Raw genomic sequence first — 22,846 nt, 5'->3', positions numbered from 1 at the left:
CCCTAATACAAGTTAATGATGTGCAACAGACATTGTGCATTAGATTTATCAAAACTGGTGTAAAGTAGAACTGACCTAGTTGCCCATAGCAACCAATCAGATTCCACCTTTCATTTTTGTCAGCTCCTTTGGAAAATGAAACATGGAATCTGATTGGTTGCTATGATGAGGCCAGTTGTACTTTACACCAGTTTTGATAAATCTAGTCCTGTATTTGAGTTTAATAAAAGGTTATTTGTATTGTGGTTTGTGTATACGAGGCTCATTCAAGTTTATTTCCTTCTTTGTACACTTTAGGTGGAGGAAGGCCAAATGAGAGAACTTGATCCTTCAGTAATTAATGTGTCAGACATGGATGTCCCCCAGAATTACTTATCATTTACTGTTACAGTACATCCTCATCATGGGTTACTTATTGAAGAAGGTTTTGGAGTAGACCAAATTAGACAACTACTTTCTAAAAGCGGCAAAAATAGCACCGTTCCTATGGTTTATGACTTCGAAATGGAACAACTCAGAAATGGTATGATGATAGATAGATAGATAAATATGAGATAGATAGATAGATAGATAGATAGATAGATAGATAGCTCTGAGACAGATAGATAGATCTGAGATAGATAGATAGATAGATAGATAGATAGATCTGAGATAGATAGATAGATAGATAGATAGATAGATAGATAGATAGATAGATCTGAGATAGATAGCTTGAGAAAGGCTCTAGTGTTGAGCCAAAACGTCGGATATCAACATGGGTGAATAAAAGCATTTTCTTAAATTTTTACTGATTTTGGAGTGCTGCCTTTTTCCTACTTTGTGTATTGGAAAATAGTCTAGTCCCTTCGGGCGTGCACCCTTTTTTGTTTAAGTTGGATGTAGTGCTGCCAGATTTTTGCTTTATATAGATAGATAGATCTGAGATAGATAGACCATAATTTGGAGCGCTGCCTCATCTTTCTAAATTACTAGATAGATATGAGATAGATAGATAGACAGATAGATAGATAGATAGATAGATAGATAGATAGATAGATAGATAGATAGATAGACAAAAAGAAACAGCAGCACAGTCAGTAGTGAAAATGGGTGAAATCCCTTCTGGATTTTAGGCAACAATCCATAGACATTATCCAAAAAGCAAATGATGAGGCAGCACTCCGGTATCAGTAAAAGATGTTAGACCCTTTTATTTCCCCAGTCGCAACATTTCAGCCCAGCTCAATGAGGCCTTCGTCAAGCAGTAAAATACTTAAATACCCATTATGTGATTAGAATACATGATTGCATAATTATAACCAATAAACATAATTATGTGTATGTACATTCATAAAGGTAATTCCATGATTCAAAAATTACATGATTGCAGTGTCTCATATTGAATAACTCATAAAACGCCATATAGTGCAGATAAGATGAATAAAAAAATAAGATAGGTAAAGTACCCACTGCATAAATGGTTAATAACCTCACCTGCGTGTAGTCCAATTATTACAAGTCAAAAACAGCAACAGCTGTATTGTACAAAGTGATCAAAAACACCTACTACATCATTGGTGGTTCCAGTGGAAAGGATGGCGTGTTCTATGCACATGTCAGAGCGATCCTGACGCGTCAGACCGCGCTCACCAGGACGTGCATCACGTGACTCCGGAACGTCAACATGCTTATCACGTGAGCGTTCCAAGAGGTATCATGGCAATGTCCAGGGTAGGAGGGAGAGACGCGGGCGGTCACCTGGCCGGCATTATCACATGACTCTGACACACATATAAATGTAAATACTATAATGGCCAAAATAGGAAACAGCTTTATAGGACATGATATTCAAATAAAATCTATTGCATATAAAAGCTAGCTCGTCCCACCTAGGTTGTATCAATAAGGATGTAGAGATTGAGTGGAATGGCTGGCCAGTATCCGTGGCAAAGTCACCCACACCTATTATGGTCTCATGAGGGGGGGGGGGAAATGTTCATGTCCCCTCACACGGGGCCAAATTCATCATCCCAACACAACCATAATATAATAGGTTCTAGCTCCCCCGGTCAGGGTGACGCTATGACAAAGAACCCATCATCCAGAGAAGTACAAAAGAACATTAATGTAAGGGTACTTTCACACTTGCGTTAAACTTTTCCAGAATTGAGTTCTGTCCTAGGGGCACAATACCGGCAAAAAACTGATCAGTTTTATCCTAATGCATTCTGAATAGAGAGCAATCTGTTCAGTATGCATCAGGATGTCTTCAGTTCAGTCGCTGTACGTTTTTTGGACAGAGAAAATACTGCAGCATGCTGCGGTATTTTCTCAGGCTAAAATTCCGGAACACTTGCCTGAATGCCGGATCAGGCATTCATTTCCATTGAAATGTATTAATGCCAGATCCGGTATCAAGTATTCCGGTAAAACGGTTCTGGACCTTTAAAAATGTGAAAAATAAATACCGGATCCAGTATTGCAATGCATTTGTCAGACTGATCAGGATCCTGATCAGTCTGCAAATGACATGTGTTTGAATACAATTCTCCTGATCAGGCATGCATTTCAGGCAACTGAACTGCCTGCCGGAATCAAACGACGCAAGTGTGAAAGTACCCTAAAACAGATACCTGAAGGTGTTCCAATTGTGGTCCATAGAAGGCAGAACAAGTAGATCATAGATGTAGATCATAAGTGTGAATCCCAAAATGGAACCAACAAGATGTAGCAGTGATGATGACACAAATGTAATATGTTTTTAAATAGAAAAAAAGAAAAGATAGTGTAAATATTTACTACGAAACACATCAATAAAATAAAAAAATAACATAATTCATAATATCCTACAGCATATTTCAATGAAGAGGTTCTACCACAACAAACCATGGCGTACCAAATAATTCTAACCAAAGAGACACCATTTGAATTCTGTATTGAGACCCTTGGGTCGAAGGGTTTGTAGCCGGTAAATCCATTGGAGCTCTTTTTGCTTGAGTATCAGCTCCCTATCCCCACCTCTTTTTAAGGGTGGAACATGATCCAAAATTCTAAATTTGAGGTCCTTCTGCTTATGTCCAAACTCAACAAAGTGTTTAGGAACTGGTAGATTTTTAATTTTTTTTTACGTATTGTGTATCTATGTTGATTTATTCTTGTCTTCAGCTCCCAAGTAGTCTCCCCAACATAGAGTAGGTTTCAAGGGCACTGACGAAGATAGATCACATATATACTAGCACAGGTTAGGAAATGGCAGATGTCATCCTGCACAATGCGCTTAATTCTCAAAAACTGACGCATTAACCGTTGAAACTAAAGCATTAACCGTTGAATCTGATGGCAACTTTCATATCTCAATAAATTGTTGCAATCTGTAGGTTTAGTATATAAGTCAGTACTCAAATGATCACCTACGACATATACTGTTGTGTCCAGAAATTGAAAGTGTTCAGTTGATGATGTCAATGTAAAATCAATGTCAGAATCTATCTGATTCAGATAGTGATGAAAACTGTGCAAAATAGATTCATCGCCAGTCCAAATCAAGAAGATTTCGTCTATGTATCGCCACCACCCCAAAACCTGGTCGAAGTGGTGGGACACATAGATGTACTCCTCTTCAATGGCTGCCATAAATATATTTGCATATGTGGGTGCCTTGTTAGACCCCATGGTGGTCCCACGCAACTGCAAATAAAAGTGGTCCATGAATGCAAAATAGTTATGCCGCAAAAGTAAATTGAGTAAATCAATGATAAACTGTTCACCTTCTTCAGTATAATGGCCAGTATCCAGACATCTCTGTACTGCTGCAATGCCCCTATTGTGGTCTATTGAGGTGTATAAACTCGTGACATCAAAAGAGGCTAATATACAGTGTGGAGGTAATGTAAGATTCACAATTTTGTCTAAAAAATCTCCTGTGTCCCTAATATAGGATCTAGTCTTGACTGCATAGTCTCGCAAGAGTTTGTCTAAAAAAATGACAATATTGGAAAAAATTGATCCTCTACCAGAAACAATAGTGCGTCCTGGTGGATTACCAAGTGACTTATGTATCTTAAGTAAGATATATAACAAAGGTGTTCTAGGGTGTGTGATCAATAAAAATGTGTAGAGGTCTGCATCTATGATCCCACCCAATTTACCGGCATCCAATTTTTGTTTAATTAATTTGGTGATATCAAATTTTGGATCGTGTGGTAGACATTTGTAGACATTTAACATCACTCAACTGTCGCTCAATTTCTGTAATGTATCAAGATGTATCCATTACAACCACAGCACCACCCTTATCAGCTGGCTTAATGGTTAGTTTATTATTGCTACACAGTTCAGTGATCGTGTCAAGATCAGCAGTGGACATATTCAGATGTCTCAGAGATGTGTCAATAGATTTCTATTTGAGACTTTCAATGTCAAGAGTGGCAGCTTTAATAAATGTATCCAGTGCTGGTGAGTTAACATGTGGCGTGAAATCACTCTTAAGATGTAAGTTCATCTGTTTAAGAGTGAGTTCAGATCCTGTATTAAGTGTGACTTTTCCATCTTCTTTAACATGGCATTGTTCAGAAAACCAAGCTTTAAGTTTGATACTACGAAATAAACAGTGTAAGTCTATTTCCAGCTAGAACTAGTCTGTCCCAGTGGTTGGACAGTAAGACAGTGCCATCTCTGGATGATGGGTTCTTTGTCATAGCGTCACCCTGACTGGGGGAGTTAGAACCTATTATATTATGGTTGTGTTGGGATGAGGAATTTGGCCCCGTGTGAGGGGACATGAGCCTGTGCCCCTCCCTCATGGGACCAAAATAGATGTGGGTGACTTTGCCACTGATACTGGCTAGCCACTCCACCCAATTCCTACATCCTTATTGATACAACCTAAGTGAGAGGAGCTTGGCCATTGATAGTTCTCAGTACAGATGAGTGAATTTTTCAAAAATGTAATTCACCGGTTTGCCAAATTTTTCAGGAAAAATGTGATTCAATCCGAATATTTTCGCAGCGAATTACTTTAAAAAACGGCTATTTCCTGGCTGCTGGGAGCCTTTATAGTGGTGTAGAACACTGTGCCTTGCAGTAACATGCACAGGGAGTCTGCTTTGGTAGTGAAATAATACTGTGAGTCCGTATGACATTCAGATGATAGGCGTCGTTCTGCATACTTCACTTATTTGGGCAATCATGGGGCCAAAACTGACCAAATATCTCAAGTATCAACTCAGCCTTACCGGTAGATGTTAGCGTCAAGAAGAAGCACACTCCTTTTACACCGTCGTCAGCTGATTCTACAGAACCTGTTCTATTAAAGGGTTTCTGTCACCCCGCAAAACTCATATTTTTTTTTTGGGATAGTTAGATTCCTCATAGTGCGATATAGGAGAATATAATGCTCTTACTTACTTTCATGCGGCCGATTCTTTATAAAACAAACTTTTATAATATGTAAATGAGGGCTCTACCAGCAAGTAGGGCGTCTACTTGCTGGTAGCCGCAGCAGCAATCCGCCCCCTCGCCGTGTTGATTGACAGGGCCAGCCGTGATCTCCTCCTCCGGCTGGCCCTGTCAGTAATTCAAAAATTGCGCGCCTCGCGTCATTCGGCGCAGGCGCTCTGAGATGAGGAGGCTCGTATCCTCAGCACTCCCTCAGTGCGCCTGCGCCGATGACATCACCGAAAGAGAAGATGTCATCGGCGCAGGCGCACTGAGGGAGTGCTGAGGAGACGAGCCTCCTCATCTCAGAGCGCCTGCGCCGAATGACGCGAGGCGCGCGATTTTTGAATTACTGACAGGGCCGGCCGGAGGAGGACATCACGGCTGGCCCTGTCAATCAACACGGCGAGGGGGCGGATTTCTGCAGCAGCTACCAGCAAGTAGACGCCCTACTTGCTGGTAGAGCCCTCATTTACATATTATAAAAGTTCGTTTTATAAAGAATCGGCCGCATGAAAGTAAGTAAGAGCATTATATTCTCCTATATCGCACTATGAGGAATCTAACTATCCAAAAAAAAAAAATGAGTTTTGCGGGGGTGACAGAAACCCTTTAAACTCTTATACAAGTAGAGCCCTTTACTCGGTCAGCATTTGCTCAATAATCCATCTGTATTGCTAAAGGCAAAAAAAAACGGAGTGGATCTAAAACAGAGATGACACGTAAATGGAATATTTGCATCTCTTCTGTGTTTTCTACCCACTCCTGCTTTTGGCTACCAAATCATAAGCCAATTCTGATGGGACCATACAGGCCTTTTAGCTGCTATACAGACAGGATCCGTTGTGCGTCTCATTTTTCCTTCCTTCTGTCAAATAAATGATGATGTCAGCCAGGTCGAAAGCCAAAATAGTTGACCAGTCATGAAGTGGGGAGGGTGAAAACAGCATGAGAAGTCCACAGAGTGGACCTATGACAGAAGTGAAATGCGTATATATTTTTCTTGTCGTATTGAATAGGATACTAAGATATAAGCCACTAAAGGCTTTTCAACATAACACTTGCAGCCCAATAACAAAAACTGGAATGACAGAGCTGTCTAATGACTATTTGGATCCCCAAATAATCGTTCCTTCTGACATCTCTTCCTGCACTAAGATTCTGTGAAATGATTCCTCCCTATCCTTTCCCTGCACTTATAAATAGTTTTTTCTGTCTTTTTTTTCCACAATCATTTTTCCACTTGCTGTCCCTAGCGCCTTCACACGTCTGTTCCTGCACTCTGAATGCTGGAAAATGTCTGACTGTAAGATGGCTGACGTATTTAGAGGGCTATGACATCACAGGGCTGGCTGCTTATTGGCTACATGCAGTCATGTCAATCTGGGCGATCCCACCTTTCCAGAGTCCCTTGCCCCATGTCCTCAGTCCTCACACGTGTAGCATTTTAGGAAAATTGCGATTCGTTACCACGAAGCGCGAGGAAATTCCCATTCGTTGTGAATCTAATTTTTCCTGAAATTCGGATCGAATTCCACTTCGTCAGCTTCAATTCGCTCATCTCTAGTTGTCAGCACCTCCCTCTTTATCTTTCTTTGAACCCTCAATATACAGTATAATGATCTTTTTTTTTTTATATGGAATTCAACTTTCACATCTCTATTCAAAATTCTTGTGCCTTGTTTTTCTTTGCATAACAGCTTTTATATGCAATATATGTTATTTGAATATCATGTCTAATAAAGCGTCTCTCCCTCCTCCCCTGGACATTGCCATGATACCTCTTGGAACGCTCACATGATAAGCATGTTGACGTTCCGGAGTCACGTGATGCACGTCCTGGTGAGCGCGGTCTGACGCGTCAGGATCGCTCTGACATGTGCATAGCACAGCTGGGGACGCCATCCTTTCCACTGGAACCACCAATGATGTAGTAGGTGTTTTTGATCACTTTGTACAATACAGCTGTTGCTGTTTTTGACTTGTAATAATTGCCCTACACACAGGTGAGGTTATTAACCATTTATGCAGTGGGCACTTTACCTATCTTATTTTTTTATTCATCTTATCTGCACTATATGGCGTTTTATGAGTTATTCAATATGAGACACTGCAATGTAATTTTTGAATCATGGAATTAACTTTATGAATGTACATACACATAATTATGTTTATTGGTTATTAATTATGCAATCATGTATTCTAATCACATAATGGGTATTTAAGTATTTTACTGCTTGACAAAGGCCTCATTAATCTGGGCTGAAACATCACAACTGGGGAAATAAACGGGTCTAACACCCTTTACTGATACCGGAGTGCTGCCTCATCATTTGCTTTTTAGATAGATAGATAGATAGATAGATAGATAGATAGATAGATAGATTTATATATATAGATAATATATTTAAAAAAATCTCAGGGTGAAACATTGCAAATGCATGGGTGAATAAAAGGACACAATAGATAGATAGACAGTGATGTTCTGAGGTGAGGAGAACCCATCCATCATTCAGGGGAAACTTCAGTATGCAGGAGCGCAGGCAGCCAGCCTTAGGCTACTTTCACACTAGCGTTCGGAGCGGATCCGTCTGATGTTTCATCAGACGGATCCGCTCCGATAATGCAGACGTTTGCATCCGTTCAGAACGGATCCGTCTGCATTATTACTTAGAAAATTCAAAGTCAGAAAGTAGCCTGAGCGGATCCGTTCAGACTTTACATTGAAAGTCAATGGGGAACGGATCCGCTTGAAGATTGAGCCATATGGTGTCATCTTCAAGCGGATTCGTCCCCATTGACTTCCATTATAAGTCTGGACGGATCCGCTCGCCTCCGCACGGCCAGGCGGACACCCGAACGCTGCAAGCAGCGTTCAGGTGTCCGCTCACTGAGCGGAGCGGAGGGTGAGCGCTGGCAGGCGGATGCATTCTCAGTGGATCCGCCTCCACTGAGAATGCATTAGGGCCAGACGGATGCGTTCGGGGCCGCTCGTGAGCCCCTTCAAACGGAGCGCACGAGCGGACACCCGAACGCTCGTGTGAAAGTAGACTTACACGGCAACACAGTGTCACAGTGAACCAGACTGAGACACAGACAGATATTAGATAGATGATAGATAGCAGTATTTCTGCTTAGAACTTTCTCTTTTGTTTCTCTGTTAAAAAAAAACATTCACTTGCATGGCATTGTTCTACAGTTTAGGTGTTTTACTGATAATATATGCATTAATGTTCACACAAGTCAGTGTACATTTATGGAAATGTTTATATTTTTATAATACACTAAAGAGCCGGCCATCTAGCTCTACATATCGCAGTTTGTGAAAGACACATTTTTTTTATTTTATTTGGCACATGTAATGTTGTGCCTATCTCAGTGAAAGTACACCTGGGGAGATGCCTGGCATGGACTTAAAAGTGATCTACTGGTAAAACATGACAATCTTCTCACTCCACTTCTGAAAGTAGAGTGGCAAAGCGCAGGTCACCAAAAGTCACAAAACGTGCTATATATACACTCACCTAAAGAATTATTAGGAACACCTGTTCTATTTCTCATTAATGCAATTATCTAGTCAACCAATCACATGGCAGTTGCTTCAATGCATTTAGGGGGGTCGCCCTGGTCAAGACAATCACCTGAACTCCAAACTGAATGTCAGAATAGGAAAGAAAGGTGATTTAAGCAATTTTGAGCATGGCATGGTTGTTGGTGCCAGACGGGCCGGTCTGAGTATTTCACAATCTGCTCAGTTACTAGGATTTTCACGCACAACCATTTCTAGGGTTTACAAAGAATGGTGTGAAAAGGGAAAAACATCCAGTATGCGGCAGTCCTGTGGGCAAAAATGCCTTGTGGATGCTAGAGGTCAGAGGAGAATGGGCCGACTGATTCAAGCTGATAGAAGAGCAACGTTTACTGAAATAACCACTCGTTACAACCGAGGTATGCAGCAAAGCATTTGTGAAGCCACAACACGCACAACCTTGAGGCGGATGGGCTACAACAGCAGAAGACCCCACCGGGTACCACTCATCTCCACTACAAATAGGAAAAAGAGGCTACTATTTGCACAAGCTCACCAAAATTGGACTGTTGAAGACTGGAAAAATGTTGCTTGGTCTGATGAGTCTCGATTTCTGTTGAGACATTCAAATGGTAGAGTCCGAATTTGGCGTAAACAGAATGAGAACATGTATCCATCCTCTGATGGCTACTTCCAGCAGGATAATGCACCATGTCACAAAGCTCGAATCATTTCAAATTGGTTTCTTGAACATGACAATGAGTTCACTGTACTAAAATGGCCCCCACAGTCACCAGATCTCAACCCAATAGAGCATCTTTGGGATGTGGTGGAACGGGAGCTTCGTGCCCTGGATGTGCATCCCTCAAATCTCGATTAACTGCAAGATGCTATCCTATCAATATGGGCCAACATTTCTAAAGAATGCTATCAGCACCTTGTTGAATCAATGCCACGTAGAATTAAGGCAGTTCTGAAGGAAAAAGGGGGTCCAACACCGTATTAGTATGGTGTTCCTAATAATTCTTTAGGTGAGTGTGTATATATATATATATATACAGTACAGACCAAAAGTTTGGACACACCTTCTCATTCAAAGAGTTTTCTTTATTTTCATGACTATAAAGGCATCAAAACTATGAATTAACACATGTGGAATTATATACATAACAAACAAGTGTGAAACAACTGAAAATATGTCATATTCTAGGTTCTTCAAAGTAGCCACCTTTTGCTTTGATTACTGCTTTGCACACTCTTGGCATTCTCTTGATGAGCTTCAAGAGGTAGTCCCCTGAAATGGTCTTCCAACAATCTTGAAGGAGTTCCCAGAGATGCTTAGCACTTGTTGGCCCTTTTGCCTTCACTCTGCGGTCCAGCTCACCCCAAACCGTCTCGATTGGGTTCAGGTCCGGTGACTGTGAGGCCAGGTCATCTGGCGCAGCACCCCATCACTCTCCTTCATGGTCAAATAGCCCTTACTTTCAAAGTTTTCCCAATTTTTCGGCTGACTGACTGACCTTCATTTCTTAAAGTAATGATGGCCACTCGTTTTTCTTTACTTAGCTGCTTTTTTCTTGCCATAATACAAATTCTAACAGTCTATTCAGTAGGACTATCAGCTGTGTATCCACCTGACTTCTCCTCAACGCAACTGATGGTCCCATCCCCATTTATAAGGCAAGAAATCCCACTTATTAAACATGACAGGGCATACCTGTGAAGTGAAAACCATTTCAGGGGACTACCTCTTGAAGCTCATCAAGAGAATGCCAAGAGTATGCAAAGCAGTAATCAAAGCAAAAGGGGGCTGCTTTGAAGAACCTAGAATATGACATATTTTCAGTTGTTTCACACTTGTTTGTTATGAATATAATTCCACATGTGTTAATTCATAGTTTTGATGCCTTCAGTGTGATTCTACAATTTTCATAGTCATGAAAATAAAGAAAACTCTTTGAATGAGAAGGTGTGTCCAAACTTTTGGTCTGTACTGTATATATATATATATATACACTCACCTAAAGAATTATTAGGAACACCTGTTCTATTTCTCATTAATGCAATTATCTAGTCAACCAATCACATGACAGTTGCTTCAATGCATTTAGGGGTGTGGTCCTGGTCAAGACAATCTCCTGAATTTCAAACTGAATGTCAGAATGGGAAAGAAAGGTGATTTAAGCAATTTTGAGCATGGCATGGTTGTTGGTGCCAGACGGGCCGGTCTGAGTATTTCACAATCTGCTCAGTTACTGGGATTTTCACGCACAACCATTTCTAGGGTTTACAAAGAATGGTGTGAAAAGGGAAAAACATCCAGTATGCGACAGTCCTGTGGGCAAAAATGCCTTGTGGATGCTAGAGGTCAGAGGAGAATGGGCCGACTGATTCAAGCTGATAGAAGAGCAACGTTGACTGAAATAACCACTCGTTACAACCGAGGTATGCAGAAAAGCATTTGTGAAGCCACAACATGCACAACCTTGAGGCGGATGGGCTACAACAGCAGAAGACCCCACCGGGTACCACTCATCTCCACTACAAATAGGAAAACGAGGCTACAATTTGCACGAGCTCACCAAAATTGGACTGTTGAAGACTGGAAAAATGTTGCCTGGTCTGATGAGTCTCGATTTCTGTTGAGACATTCAAATGGTAGAGTCCGAATTTGGCGTAAACAGAATGAGAACATGTATCCATCCTCTGATGGCTACTTCCAGCAGGATAATGCACCATGTCACAAAGCTCGAATCATTTCAAATTGGTTTCTTGAACATGACAATGAGTTCACTGTACTAAAATGGCCCCCACAGTCACCAGATCTCAACCCAATAGAGCATCTTTGGGATGTGGTGGAACGGGAGCTTCGTGCCCTGGATGTGCATCCCTCAAATCTCCATCAACTGCAAGATGCTATCCTATCAATATGGGCCAACATTTCTAAAGAATGCTATCAGCACCTTGTTGAATCAATGCCACGTAGAATTAAGGCAGTTCTGAAGGCAAAAGGGGGTCCAACACCGTATTAGTATGGTGTTCCTAATAATTCTTTAGGTGAGTGTATATATATATATATAGGCCGGTTTGGAGGGGGATCGCCTCCACAGCCGCTGGCACTCCGCCTGTACCTGTTATACAGCTGTGCTGCCCAACCTTCCTTTCTTGTCTATATATATATATATATATATATATATAATAAAAACATTAGAAATATAATACATAGAGGAGAAATATGAATGTGGAGGGATGGGTGTGTATTTGTGTATTATGAACCATTTCCTGTGCCCCACTATTTGCCTTTTTATTAGCTCATTTTCATAGCCCTGTTTATGTATTTTTACACTGATAGGTATGAAGCTAGCATATGTGCATGATGACTCTGAAAACCTTGCTGACAGCTTCACAATCCGATTGTCGGATGGACAACATGAAGTGGAGAGAACCATCTTTGTTACGATCATTGGGGTTAATGATGAAAAACCAGTCCTTACAAAGTAAGTGTGATGTACATACCATATAGACAAGCTAGGAACATGTCTACAGCAGCACTGAAAATGGAATATGTCTTCTACTGTGAATATAATACTTTAATACCAGTTTTCCTTGGACATCTGTCATTCTCCAGAAAATAAAGTTTAATACATAGCATGTTATAAAGCACCAACTATAAATCAAGCCCTGGTCATATCATGTGAGTACTGGAGATCTTCAAGATTCCAAATCATGCAGCCACCTAAAGCCACAAAGTGGATTATTCCCTACAAGTATCTATGCCTTTTGTATGGGAATGATCTATCCCATCTACATACCGTATTTTTGCGCCCTATAAGAAGCACCGGCCCATAAGACAAAAATATTTTTCATTAGCCCTCAGGTCAGACCAGCAGTCAAAACCCCAATATTAATCATACCTCAGCTCACAGCCCCTATCAGACCCCCAATGTTAATAAGACCCCAGTAAGACCCTCAGATCAGACCCCAATGTGAATGACCCCCAATCAGACTTCAGATAAGAGCCCCATTGCCTCTCATCAGCCCCCATTGCCTCTCATCAGCGCCCATGCCTGTCATCAGCCCCCATATGAGCCCCCATGCCTCTTATCAGCCCCCATATGATCCCCCATTCCTCTTAGCAGCCCCCATATGAGCCCCCATGCCTTTTAGCAGCCCCCATGCCTATAAGCAGTCCCCATATGTGCCCCCATGCCTCTTAGCCCCCATGCCTTATAGCAGCCCCATATGTGCCCCCATGCCTCTTAGCAGCACTATATGAGCCCCCATATCTCTTAGCAGCCATCATATGAGCCCCCATGCCTATGTGTAGCCACCGTATGTGCCCCCATGCCTCTTAGCAGCATCCATGCCAATGTGCAGCCACCATGTGAGCCCCCATGCCTATGTGCAGCCACCACATGAGCCCCCATGCCTATGTGCAGCCACCATATGTGCCCCCCGGGCCCCATGCCTCTTAGTAGCCCCTATATGAGCCCTCATACCACAGAAAACTTAAAATAAAAAATTACTTACCTATCCTGCTCCGGGCGCCGCCACTTCTCGCCTACATCTCGATCCACTTCCTCCTGCTGTCGGCTGTGCTGTGAAGGCCTCGCACAGTGTGAGATCACAGAGCACTCACGCTCTGGGGGGAAATGCGTGTTATGGGGTGAAAAATACGGTACACAGAGGGTGCTGCACCCATTTATTTTTTGTTGCAAGAGGAGTACTATTACTAGTACTTAGAAAATACCCAATTTCATTAGGACAAGACAATCAGGAGGTGGTATAAGAGGGAGGAAACTGAATCAAAGTATCATATGGTAAAATGGTACAATGTTACATTATACAAAAATACTGCTAGATCTCCGCCAGCAGCCGGTTTAGGCCTTAATCACCCTTTTGGTTGATTTTCTCTTTAATACCTACACAATAAATAATGTCAGTCTTCAATAATTATATTATCAATGAAGGGATAAAAGTTGTACAAATGCACGGAGCTTCCTTGTAACAATCTTAATTGAATCGATGTGTTAATACTTTCTTCTGAAGGCACTGTGAAGTAGTGCTGAGCCTGGGTGAAAATTACATTATTTCAAGTGCTGTACTGTCAGCTGAAGATAAAGACACTCCCAGAGAAGAAATTTACTACATAATTGACCAAACTCCAGGCCAAGGAGAACTTCAAATGAAGGTTTATACTTTTTCTAATATGTTTCTTGTAGCAGGAATAGAAAAATGGTCAGTTCTTAAAGGGGTTGTGAAGGCTAATACTGAAATAACTGTATATAGTGGTAACATTTACTATGTACATGCTATTTAAATATTGTCCAAAAAAAATGATCTTAAAATCACATCTGCAGTAGGGGGATTGTTGGTGTTGTTTGTGCAAGCAGCTACATAGAAGCCATATGTACATAGAGACTCCGTAAAAAAAACAACAATCCTCTTACAGCTCTCGAAGATAAAAAAAAGTATGTATGGCATCATTTTCTAGTTGTTGTTTTAATATACAAGCTGTCAGTTTTACTATAAATTTTTACAGTTGAGTTTTTTTTAGATACAAAAAATATATAGTATGTTATTGTACTAGTTCGCTATTCTTATCCTTGATGGATCTTCCATCTAAATCGGGTTTCAAAACTATATAGAGCTTTAGGGGTCCTTTACACTGGCCGAGAATCCCGCAGATAACCGCTAACGAGTGTTCATAGTTAGCGATTATCTGGTGTAAAAGTGCCGCCAATTACCTGATGAACAAAATAGATCATTCATGCAGACATAAAAATCATTGTTTGCCCAAAGCAGATTGTGCTGTGTAAACAGCATCTGCCACCGGCAAACAACGTGCTGCTGTATCATCCCGTGGGTCCTCCCCATTTCAAGTAACAAAGATGGTGAATTAAGGGTGTTGGGGTACTGAAGACCATTGGATTTTATGTTTTATATACAGTACAGACCAAAAGTTTGGACACACCTTCTCATTCAAAGAGTTTTCTTTATTTTCATGACTATGAAAATTGTAGATTCACACTGAAGGCATCAAAACTATGAATTAACACATGTGGAATTATATACATAACAAACAAGTGTGAAACAACTGAAAATATGTCATATTCTAGGTTCTTCAAAGTAGCCACCTTTTGCTTTGATTACTGCTTTGCACACTCTTGGCATTCTCTTGATGAGCTTCAAGAGGTGGTCCCCTGAAATGGTTTTCACTTCACAGGTGTGCCCTGTCAGGTTTAATAAGTGGGATTTCTTGCCTTATAAATGGGGTTGGGACCATCAGTTGCGTTGAGGAGAAGTCAGGTGGATACACAGCTGATAGTCCTACTGAATAGACTGTTTAGAATTTGTATTATGGCAAGAAAAAAGGCAGCTAATTAAAGAAAAGGGAGTGGCCATCATTACTTTAAGTAATGAAGGTCAGTCAGTCAGCCAAAAAATTGGGAAAACTTTGAAAGTAAGGGCTATTTGACCATGAAGGAGAGTGATGGGGTGCTGCGCCAGATGACCTGGCCTCCACAGTCACCGGACCTGAACCCAATCGAGATGGTTCGGGTGAGCTGGACCGCAGAGTGAAGGCAAAAGGGCCAACAAGTGCTAAGCATCTCTGGGAACTCCTTCAAGACTGTTGGAAGACCATTTCAGGGGACTACCTCTTGAAGCTTATCAAGAGAATGCCAAGAGTGTGAAAAGCAGTAATCAAAGCAAAAGGTGGCTACTTTGAAGAACCTAGAATATGACATATTTTCAGTTGTTTCACACTTGTTTGTTATGTATATAATTCCACATGTGTTAATTCATAGTTTTGATGCCTTCATAGTCATGAAAATAAAGAAAACTCTTTGATGAGAAGGTGTGTCCAAACTTTTGGTCTGTACTGTATGTGATGACAGATTCCTTCAAGTACATCTCCCAGGTTGCTGCTGGGAACGATGTTGTCTGAGTAGTACGCCACTTTTACAGACTGACACTAATTACGCACAAACCGAAGATAAAATCGATTTTAGAGAAAAATTGTTAGTAAACATTCTTTCTTGTATATTTACTTGTATATAAAATGCAAGTGCTTGCCAAAAATTACAAGGAAAAGGCACTCCGATACAACCTGTATTTTCACATAATGGAGCCCTGATTCATATTGTGGGTACAATTGGTTCAGGTAGTGGACTCCTACACTCATAAAGACTATGCACTAAGTAAAAGGGCTTCCAAAAATTACAAGGAACTGGCACTCCATTACACCCTATATTACACAAAAAGGAGGGCATCATACACCCTTGAAAAATTATGATTGATGGCCTGCTGGTGAGCTGACCCTCTAAAAAATTATATGCGAGGGCCTGCAGGTGAGCTGAGCCTCCAAAAAATTATATGCGAGGGTCTGCAGGTGAGCTGACCCTGTAAAAGATTGTAGGTGAGGGCCTGCTGGTGAGCTGACCCTGTAAAAGATTGTAGGTGAGGGCCTGCAGGTGAGCTGACCCTCTATAAAATTATATGCGAGGGCCTGCAGGTAAGCTGATCCTGTAAAAGATTTTAGGTGCGGGCCTGCTGGTGAGCTGACCCTATAAAATATTATATGCAAGGACCTGCAGGTGAGCTGACCCTGTAAAAAATTATATGCGAGGGCCTGCAGGTGAGGCTGACCCTGTAAGAGATTTAGGTGCGGGCCTGCTGGTGAGCTGACCCTATAAAATATTATATGCAAGGACCTGCAGGTGAGCTGACCCTATAAAAAATTATATGCAGGGGCCTGCAGATGAGCTGACCCTCTAACAAATTATATGCGAGGGCCTGCAGGTGAGCTGACCCTCTAAAAGATTGCAGGTGATGGCCTGCTGGTGAACTGACCCTGTAAAAAATTATGAGAGGGGCTGCAGGTGAGCTGACCCTATGAAAAATTATATGCGAGGGCCTGTGGGTTAGCTGACCCTGCAAAAGATTGTAGGTGAGGGCCTGCTGGTGAGCCGACCCTCTAAAAAATTATATGCGAGGGCCTGCAGGTGAGCTCACCTTGTAAAACATTATATGCGAGGGCATATATGCGACGAATAAGCATGTTGATATGATGGAAGTGGAGGAGGAGGATGAGAAAAGGATGATTCAACCATATACTCTTGTTTGTGGTGGAAGGGGTGCATGGGAATACAATGTATTTAGTAGATTATAAACAATACATTTAAAGTTATTTTTTGTTCATCAGCTTTCTTCTGGTGGAGTCGAGAAGTCATGGTCAATCCAGGCCTTGTTCAACCTGTCAGCATTTTCAGTTGACAGGCGGATATGCTTTTCTGTTATAATGCCACTAGTCAGCACTAAATACCCGCTCAGACAAAACGCTGGTGCCAGGGCAAGGCCAGCACCTTCAAGGAGTAGAGCGCCGGTTCGTGCCACGTGACCAGCTTGGACACCCAGTAGTTGTAAGGGCACTGAGGGATCTTTAGGATGCTGACAGAATCTGCTATGTACTCCTTCACCATCTTCCAAAATGTTTCCCTCCTTGTGACAGTAGGAGCCGCCAGCAGGGTGCAGTGTGCTGGCGTGGTGTCATGAAATTGTCCCAGGCTTTTGGAGAGTGTTGGAGAGTGTTTACCCTGCCTCTGTTGGAACTGCTGCATGTTCCCCCTTGCCTCCCCTCATTGGTTGCCCCAAGGAACTATGGACTCTGCCGCCAGCGTTGTCAGATGGAAATTTTTGAGCAATTTTTCAACAAGGACCTTCTGGTATTGCACCGTTTTGCTCGTCCTCTGAACCAAGAGAATGAGAGATGAGAAGTTCTCTTTGTAGCGGGAGTCAACAAGGGTGAACAACCAGTAATACATGTTGTCTAAAGTGTGTATAATGCGCGGGTTGCTAAACATGAAGTCAGACATGTGTGCCAGAGTACCAACAGGCAAGACTTTGCTGTCGTCATCGGAGGATGATCTCTCAATCTCCTCATCCTCTTCCTCCTCTTCTGCCACCCACGCAGAACAGATGGAATTAAACTTCCATGGGTACTACCCTCTGTAGCGTAGGCAACCGTCTCCTGCTCCCCCTCCACCCTCTCCTCCTCTTCATCATCAAATTTGCGCTGAGAATACAAACTAGCTATCACCCTGTGTAAATGTCTTCCCGCATTTTCCACCATCTTCCCACATGCAAAGCATCTGCCTTAATTGTGAGCGTTTGAGTAGACACAGAAGTGGGATGGTTACGCTGATAATAGCGTTATCGCCGCTCACCATCTGTGTTGATTCCTCAAAGTTGCGTAAAACCTCAGAGGTCAGGCATCAATGCCCACTCGTCACTTGTGAAGAGCAGAAGCTGACTGGAAAGGCGATGACCATGTTGCAGCTAGTATTCCACTACTGCCCTCTGCTGCTCACAAAGCCTGGCCAACATGTGGAACGTAGAGTTCCAGCAGCGTTGACAGACCGGCTAAAGCTGTTGATGAATTGCGGAAATGTGCACACATGCGGCACACCTTCACCAGTAGCTCAGGCAAATTGGGGTAGGTTTTGTGAAACCGCTGAACCACTAAGTTTAAGACTTGGGCTAGGCATGGGATGTGTGATGCCGAGCTCCAAAGCCGCTACCAAGTTACTGCCATTATCAGACACAACCATGCCTGGTTCTAGGTTGAGTGGCGAGAGTTACAGCTCAGTCTGGTCTCTTACCCCCTGCCAAAGCTCTGCGGCGGTGTGCTGTTTGTCTCCTAAGCATATCAGCTTCAGTACATCCTGTGTCCGCTTCCCCACTGCAGTGCTACACTGCTTCCAGCTACCGACTGATGGCTGACTGGTGCTGGACGTGGATAATTCAGAGGTGGAAGTTGAGGAGGAGGTGGAGAAGTGGGGGTTGGAACCACTAACGTAGGTGCTGGCAGAAACCCTGATCGACGTAGGGACCACAATCCTTGGCGTTAGTAGCACCTGTGCCATCCCAGGGTACGACTCACTCCCGGCCTCCAGTGTGCCAGTGTGCCGTCAAGGAAATGTAGCGTCCCTGGCCGAATGCACTTGTCCATGTGTCCGTGGTTGTGGACCTTCCCAGTAACTGCATTGGTCAGGGCACGTGTGATGTTACGGGACACATGTTGGTGTAAGGCGGGCACGGCACACCTTGGAAAATAGTGGCGACTGGGGACTGCGTAACGCGGGACGGCCGCCGACATCAGGCTGCGGAAAGCCTCAGTGTCCACAAGCCTAAATGGCAACATTTCCAGGGCCAGTAATTTGGAAAGTTGCGCATTCAGTGCTATGGCCTGTGAGTGGGTGGCTGGGTATTTGCGTTTGCGTTCAAATGCCTGAGATAAGGACATTTGTACGCTGCGGTGGGACACGGAAGTGGATGTGGTTGCTGATGGTGCTTGCGAATGTCCAGGAGCAGGGCAGGAGGCATCTGGGCCTGAGCCTTTGAGAGGGGATTGGCCAGCACGTAACACAGGGGAAGAGGAGGCAGTGGTGTGACCCGCACACACAGATTGTGGACCCAGGCGTTCGTCCCACTTATTACGGTGCTTGGATGCCATGTGGCGGATCATGCTAGTGGTGGTAAGTTTGCTAGTGTTCATGCCCCGGCTTATTTTGGTATGGCACAGGTTGCAAACTACTATTCTTTTGTCGTCCGCACTTTCCTCCAAAAAAGCGCCATACTGCGGAACACCTACCCCTTGGCAAGGGAGATTTCCGCAAGGGGGTGCACCGTGGAACAGTTGCGGGCCTGTTTGGTGTGACCCGCCTTCTCTCTTTTGCCACCCCACTGCCTCTTCCAGCCTTTTGTGGTGCTGCAGATCCCTCCCCCTCTATACTGCTATCCTCGCTCGGCTTTCCACCTTCCCAGGTTGGGTCAGTGACTTCATTGTCCACCACCTCCTCTTCCACTTCCTCACTCTGCTCATCCTCCTGACATGTTTACCTAACCACAACCTCAGTGATTGACAACTGTGTCTCATCCTCTTCATCTACCACTTGAGACAGTAATTGCGGTTGACTTATTGGAAACTGTGTCTCATCATCATCCACCTCATTAAACAGCAATTGTCATTTCCCACCGTCATCTTCTTGTGACTGTCTATGCTCAAGAGTTTGGGAATTAGGGAACAAGATCTGTCCCTCTTCAAGCGTGCTTGGCGAGAGGGCCAAGTCAAGGAATGGCGCTGAAACGAGCTCCTCGGAATATCCGAGTGTGGGATCACTTGTTTGCCCAGACTCTCTATGGTGGGAGGAAGGAGGATCAGGGTGAGGATTGTGTTGAGCAGACTCTGGGTACTGAGACTGGACTTGGTGGGAGAGAGACTGGCATTATCTGCTGCAATCCAACCGACCACCTGGTCGCATGGTCTGACTTCAAGAGTGGTGTCCTGCGCCGCCCTGCAAACTGGGACATGAAGCTAGGTATCGTGGATGATTGTTTTTCTTGTGTTCTGGCAGCAGGCACAGTTTCACCGTGCCCAGGGCCACGGCCTCTGCGTGCACCATCAGCATCACAGCCACTGCCCCGTTCGTTACTGCTCACCTTCTTCATATTAAATGTTATATATGCTTGAAAGTCTGTCACACGTACAGTAGCGTAGGATTTGGAAGTGTATGCGCAAACAAATTTAAAAAAGTATTTAGAATGTGGAAACGTCACACAAGAGATATCCCGCAGATAATGTCAATGCTGTCACCAGCGGCTAATAAAAAATTACAAGGAATGTCACAGGTAATTGGTATGAGGAAACGCTATACAGGAGAGGTACCACCAGTAATCTCACTGTCCGCAGCGTCTACAAAAAAAGTACACTGTATGTCGCAGATAAATTCTTTCAGCGCACACGTTACACTGCAGATATGGCACTAGTTATGTTACTGTCAGAAGCGGACTTCTTCTATTGAAAAAGTACACTGTATGTCACAGAAAAAAATTCAGCGTACACATTACACTGCAGATGTGGCGCTGGTAATGTCACTGTCAGAAGCAGACACCGTCTATTGAAAAAGTACACTGTATGTCACAGATATTTTTGGGATGCGCACACTTTACACAGGAGATGTAGCGCAGCTAATATTACTGTCCGCAGCGGACACCGTCTACAGAAAAAGTACACTGGATGTCACAGATATTTTTTGGATGCGCACACTGTACACTGGAGATGTGGCGCAGCTAATGTCACTGTCCGCAGCGGACACCATCTACGGAAAAAGTATACTGGATGTCACAGATATTTTTTGGATGCACACACTTTACACAGGAGATGTGGCGCAGCTAATGTCGCTGTCTGCAGCCGCCTTACTATTGCACGCTATTTAGCGCAGGAGGCGCTAAAAATAGATATTGCTGCTGCCACACACAATAGTCCTTAAAAGGACTTTTGAGTCTCTGAAAAGTTTTTCTACTAAAAATATTCGTATATCACTCCCTACACTGTCTGTCCCTTCCTCAGCACAGCTCTCCCTAAGACTGAGCCGAAAACGCGTCATCGGGTGCTATATAGCACCTGATAAAATGTTCCGGCCAGCCAATCACTGTAATGCCAGTAACCAACTTGTCTACGGCATTACAGTGAAGGGCAGTACTTAACTGTACGTTTATTGGCTGCGTAGCAGGCAAGAAACGTGCCAGGGAGGAGACTCGAGCATTGTGCTCTAGCACATGCGGTATTCAGCCGAATACCGCCATGTGCCGAGCATCGAGATGCTCGAACCGAACTTGTGTTTGGACGAGCATGCTCTATCAGCACTACTGCACATGCATCAAATGCATTATTGAGATAATTTAGAAACAGAATCAGGTTGTGCCGTGTAAACGGTGATCTGCGGTCCAGAAACAATGAATGTGTATCAGGACGAGCAATGGCACTGTCCCATACAGTGGAGGTGATTTGTGCATGTAAATGCAGCTCTGACCACCTCTGACGAGCAGGCACTTATCAGAAAGGAATGGTTTCTTCCTGATCATTGCCTGTTCAGTTGGACCATGTAAATGTGCCATGCCATATCTACATTGTTGTTATGTAGGATCACTTATACACCTTAAAGGGTTTCTACCACCACATTTTCACCTATTTAGCTATCAGACACTAGCGATCTGCACACGGCGCAGGCGCGAGAATTCGGCCGAGATGCAGAGAAGTAGTCTGTCAATCTAGAGGAGAGGGGCGGGCTGGAGCGCACTGGGTGGCGGAAATAGTGAGTGGACGGAGCCTCTAGGTGCTGAAAAGACGCCCCCATAGCACCTAGAGGCTCATTAGCATAGCAATAAAACTACGTTTTTTAGGGTAACCGCTGCACAGAAAGGGATTACAATAGCATGGTTAGGTAGAGCAGACACTAGCAGATCGCTAGTGTCTGACAGCTAATTGGGTCAAAATGTGGTGGTAGAAACCCTTTAAACTAGTTGTACACATGAGTCAGCAGTCCACAGAATCTCTTCTGACCTATCCATACATATGTATGTGTCCTAATCTGGGAGAGCGGAGAAAGCCATTGCTAGATAGCTCTGGCAGTGGCATAACTCCTGAAGAATAAAATTATAGACCATGTTGAAATCCAACTATCCAATCTCTATATCCCCTGGAATCTGCCGTCAAGGGAGAGTGGGGAGGCCGCCGTACACATTAGAAAGTCAGTTAGTTCAGCTGACATTTTCAGATCTCCTTGTATTTGTGTTAAGGCTCATGCACACAAACGTATTTTCTTTCCATGTCCGCTCCGGAAAAAAAAAAAACGGAAGTTACTCCTTGTGCATTCTGTTTCTGGATGTCTGTATTTCCATTCCCCCCAAAAATACAACATGTCCTATTATTGTCCGCATTACAGACAAGGATTGTACTGTTCTATTAGGGGCCAGCTGTTCCGTTCTGCAAAATATGGAATGCACACGGACGTCATCTGTATTTTTTGCGGATCCTTTTTTTTTTCGGACCACAAAATA

At 43.3% G+C, this 22,846-nt stretch overlaps 1 protein-coding gene across 1 annotated transcript in view; it reads left to right on the top strand.

The window, feature by feature from the left end:
• The window catches only part of FREM1 (FRAS1 related extracellular matrix 1), a 244,676-nt gene that overhangs the window by 140,959 nt on the left and 80,871 nt on the right, over nt 1–22,846 (top strand). Inside the window, 3 exon segments of the mRNA XM_040417167.1 lie at nt 298–523; nt 12,297–12,441; nt 13,994–14,135. Of these exon segments, the coding sequence (XP_040273101.1) occupies nt 298–523; nt 12,297–12,441; nt 13,994–14,135 (513 nt within the window).

Source organism: Bufo bufo, chromosome 2, assembly GCF_905171765.1.
Source record: "Bufo bufo chromosome 2, aBufBuf1.1, whole genome shotgun sequence".
In the NCBI taxonomy this organism is placed as follows: domain Eukaryota; kingdom Metazoa; phylum Chordata; class Amphibia; order Anura; family Bufonidae; genus Bufo; species Bufo bufo.
Note: the sequence above shows the minus strand (reverse complement) of the source record. Positions and strands in the feature narration are given on the sequence as shown.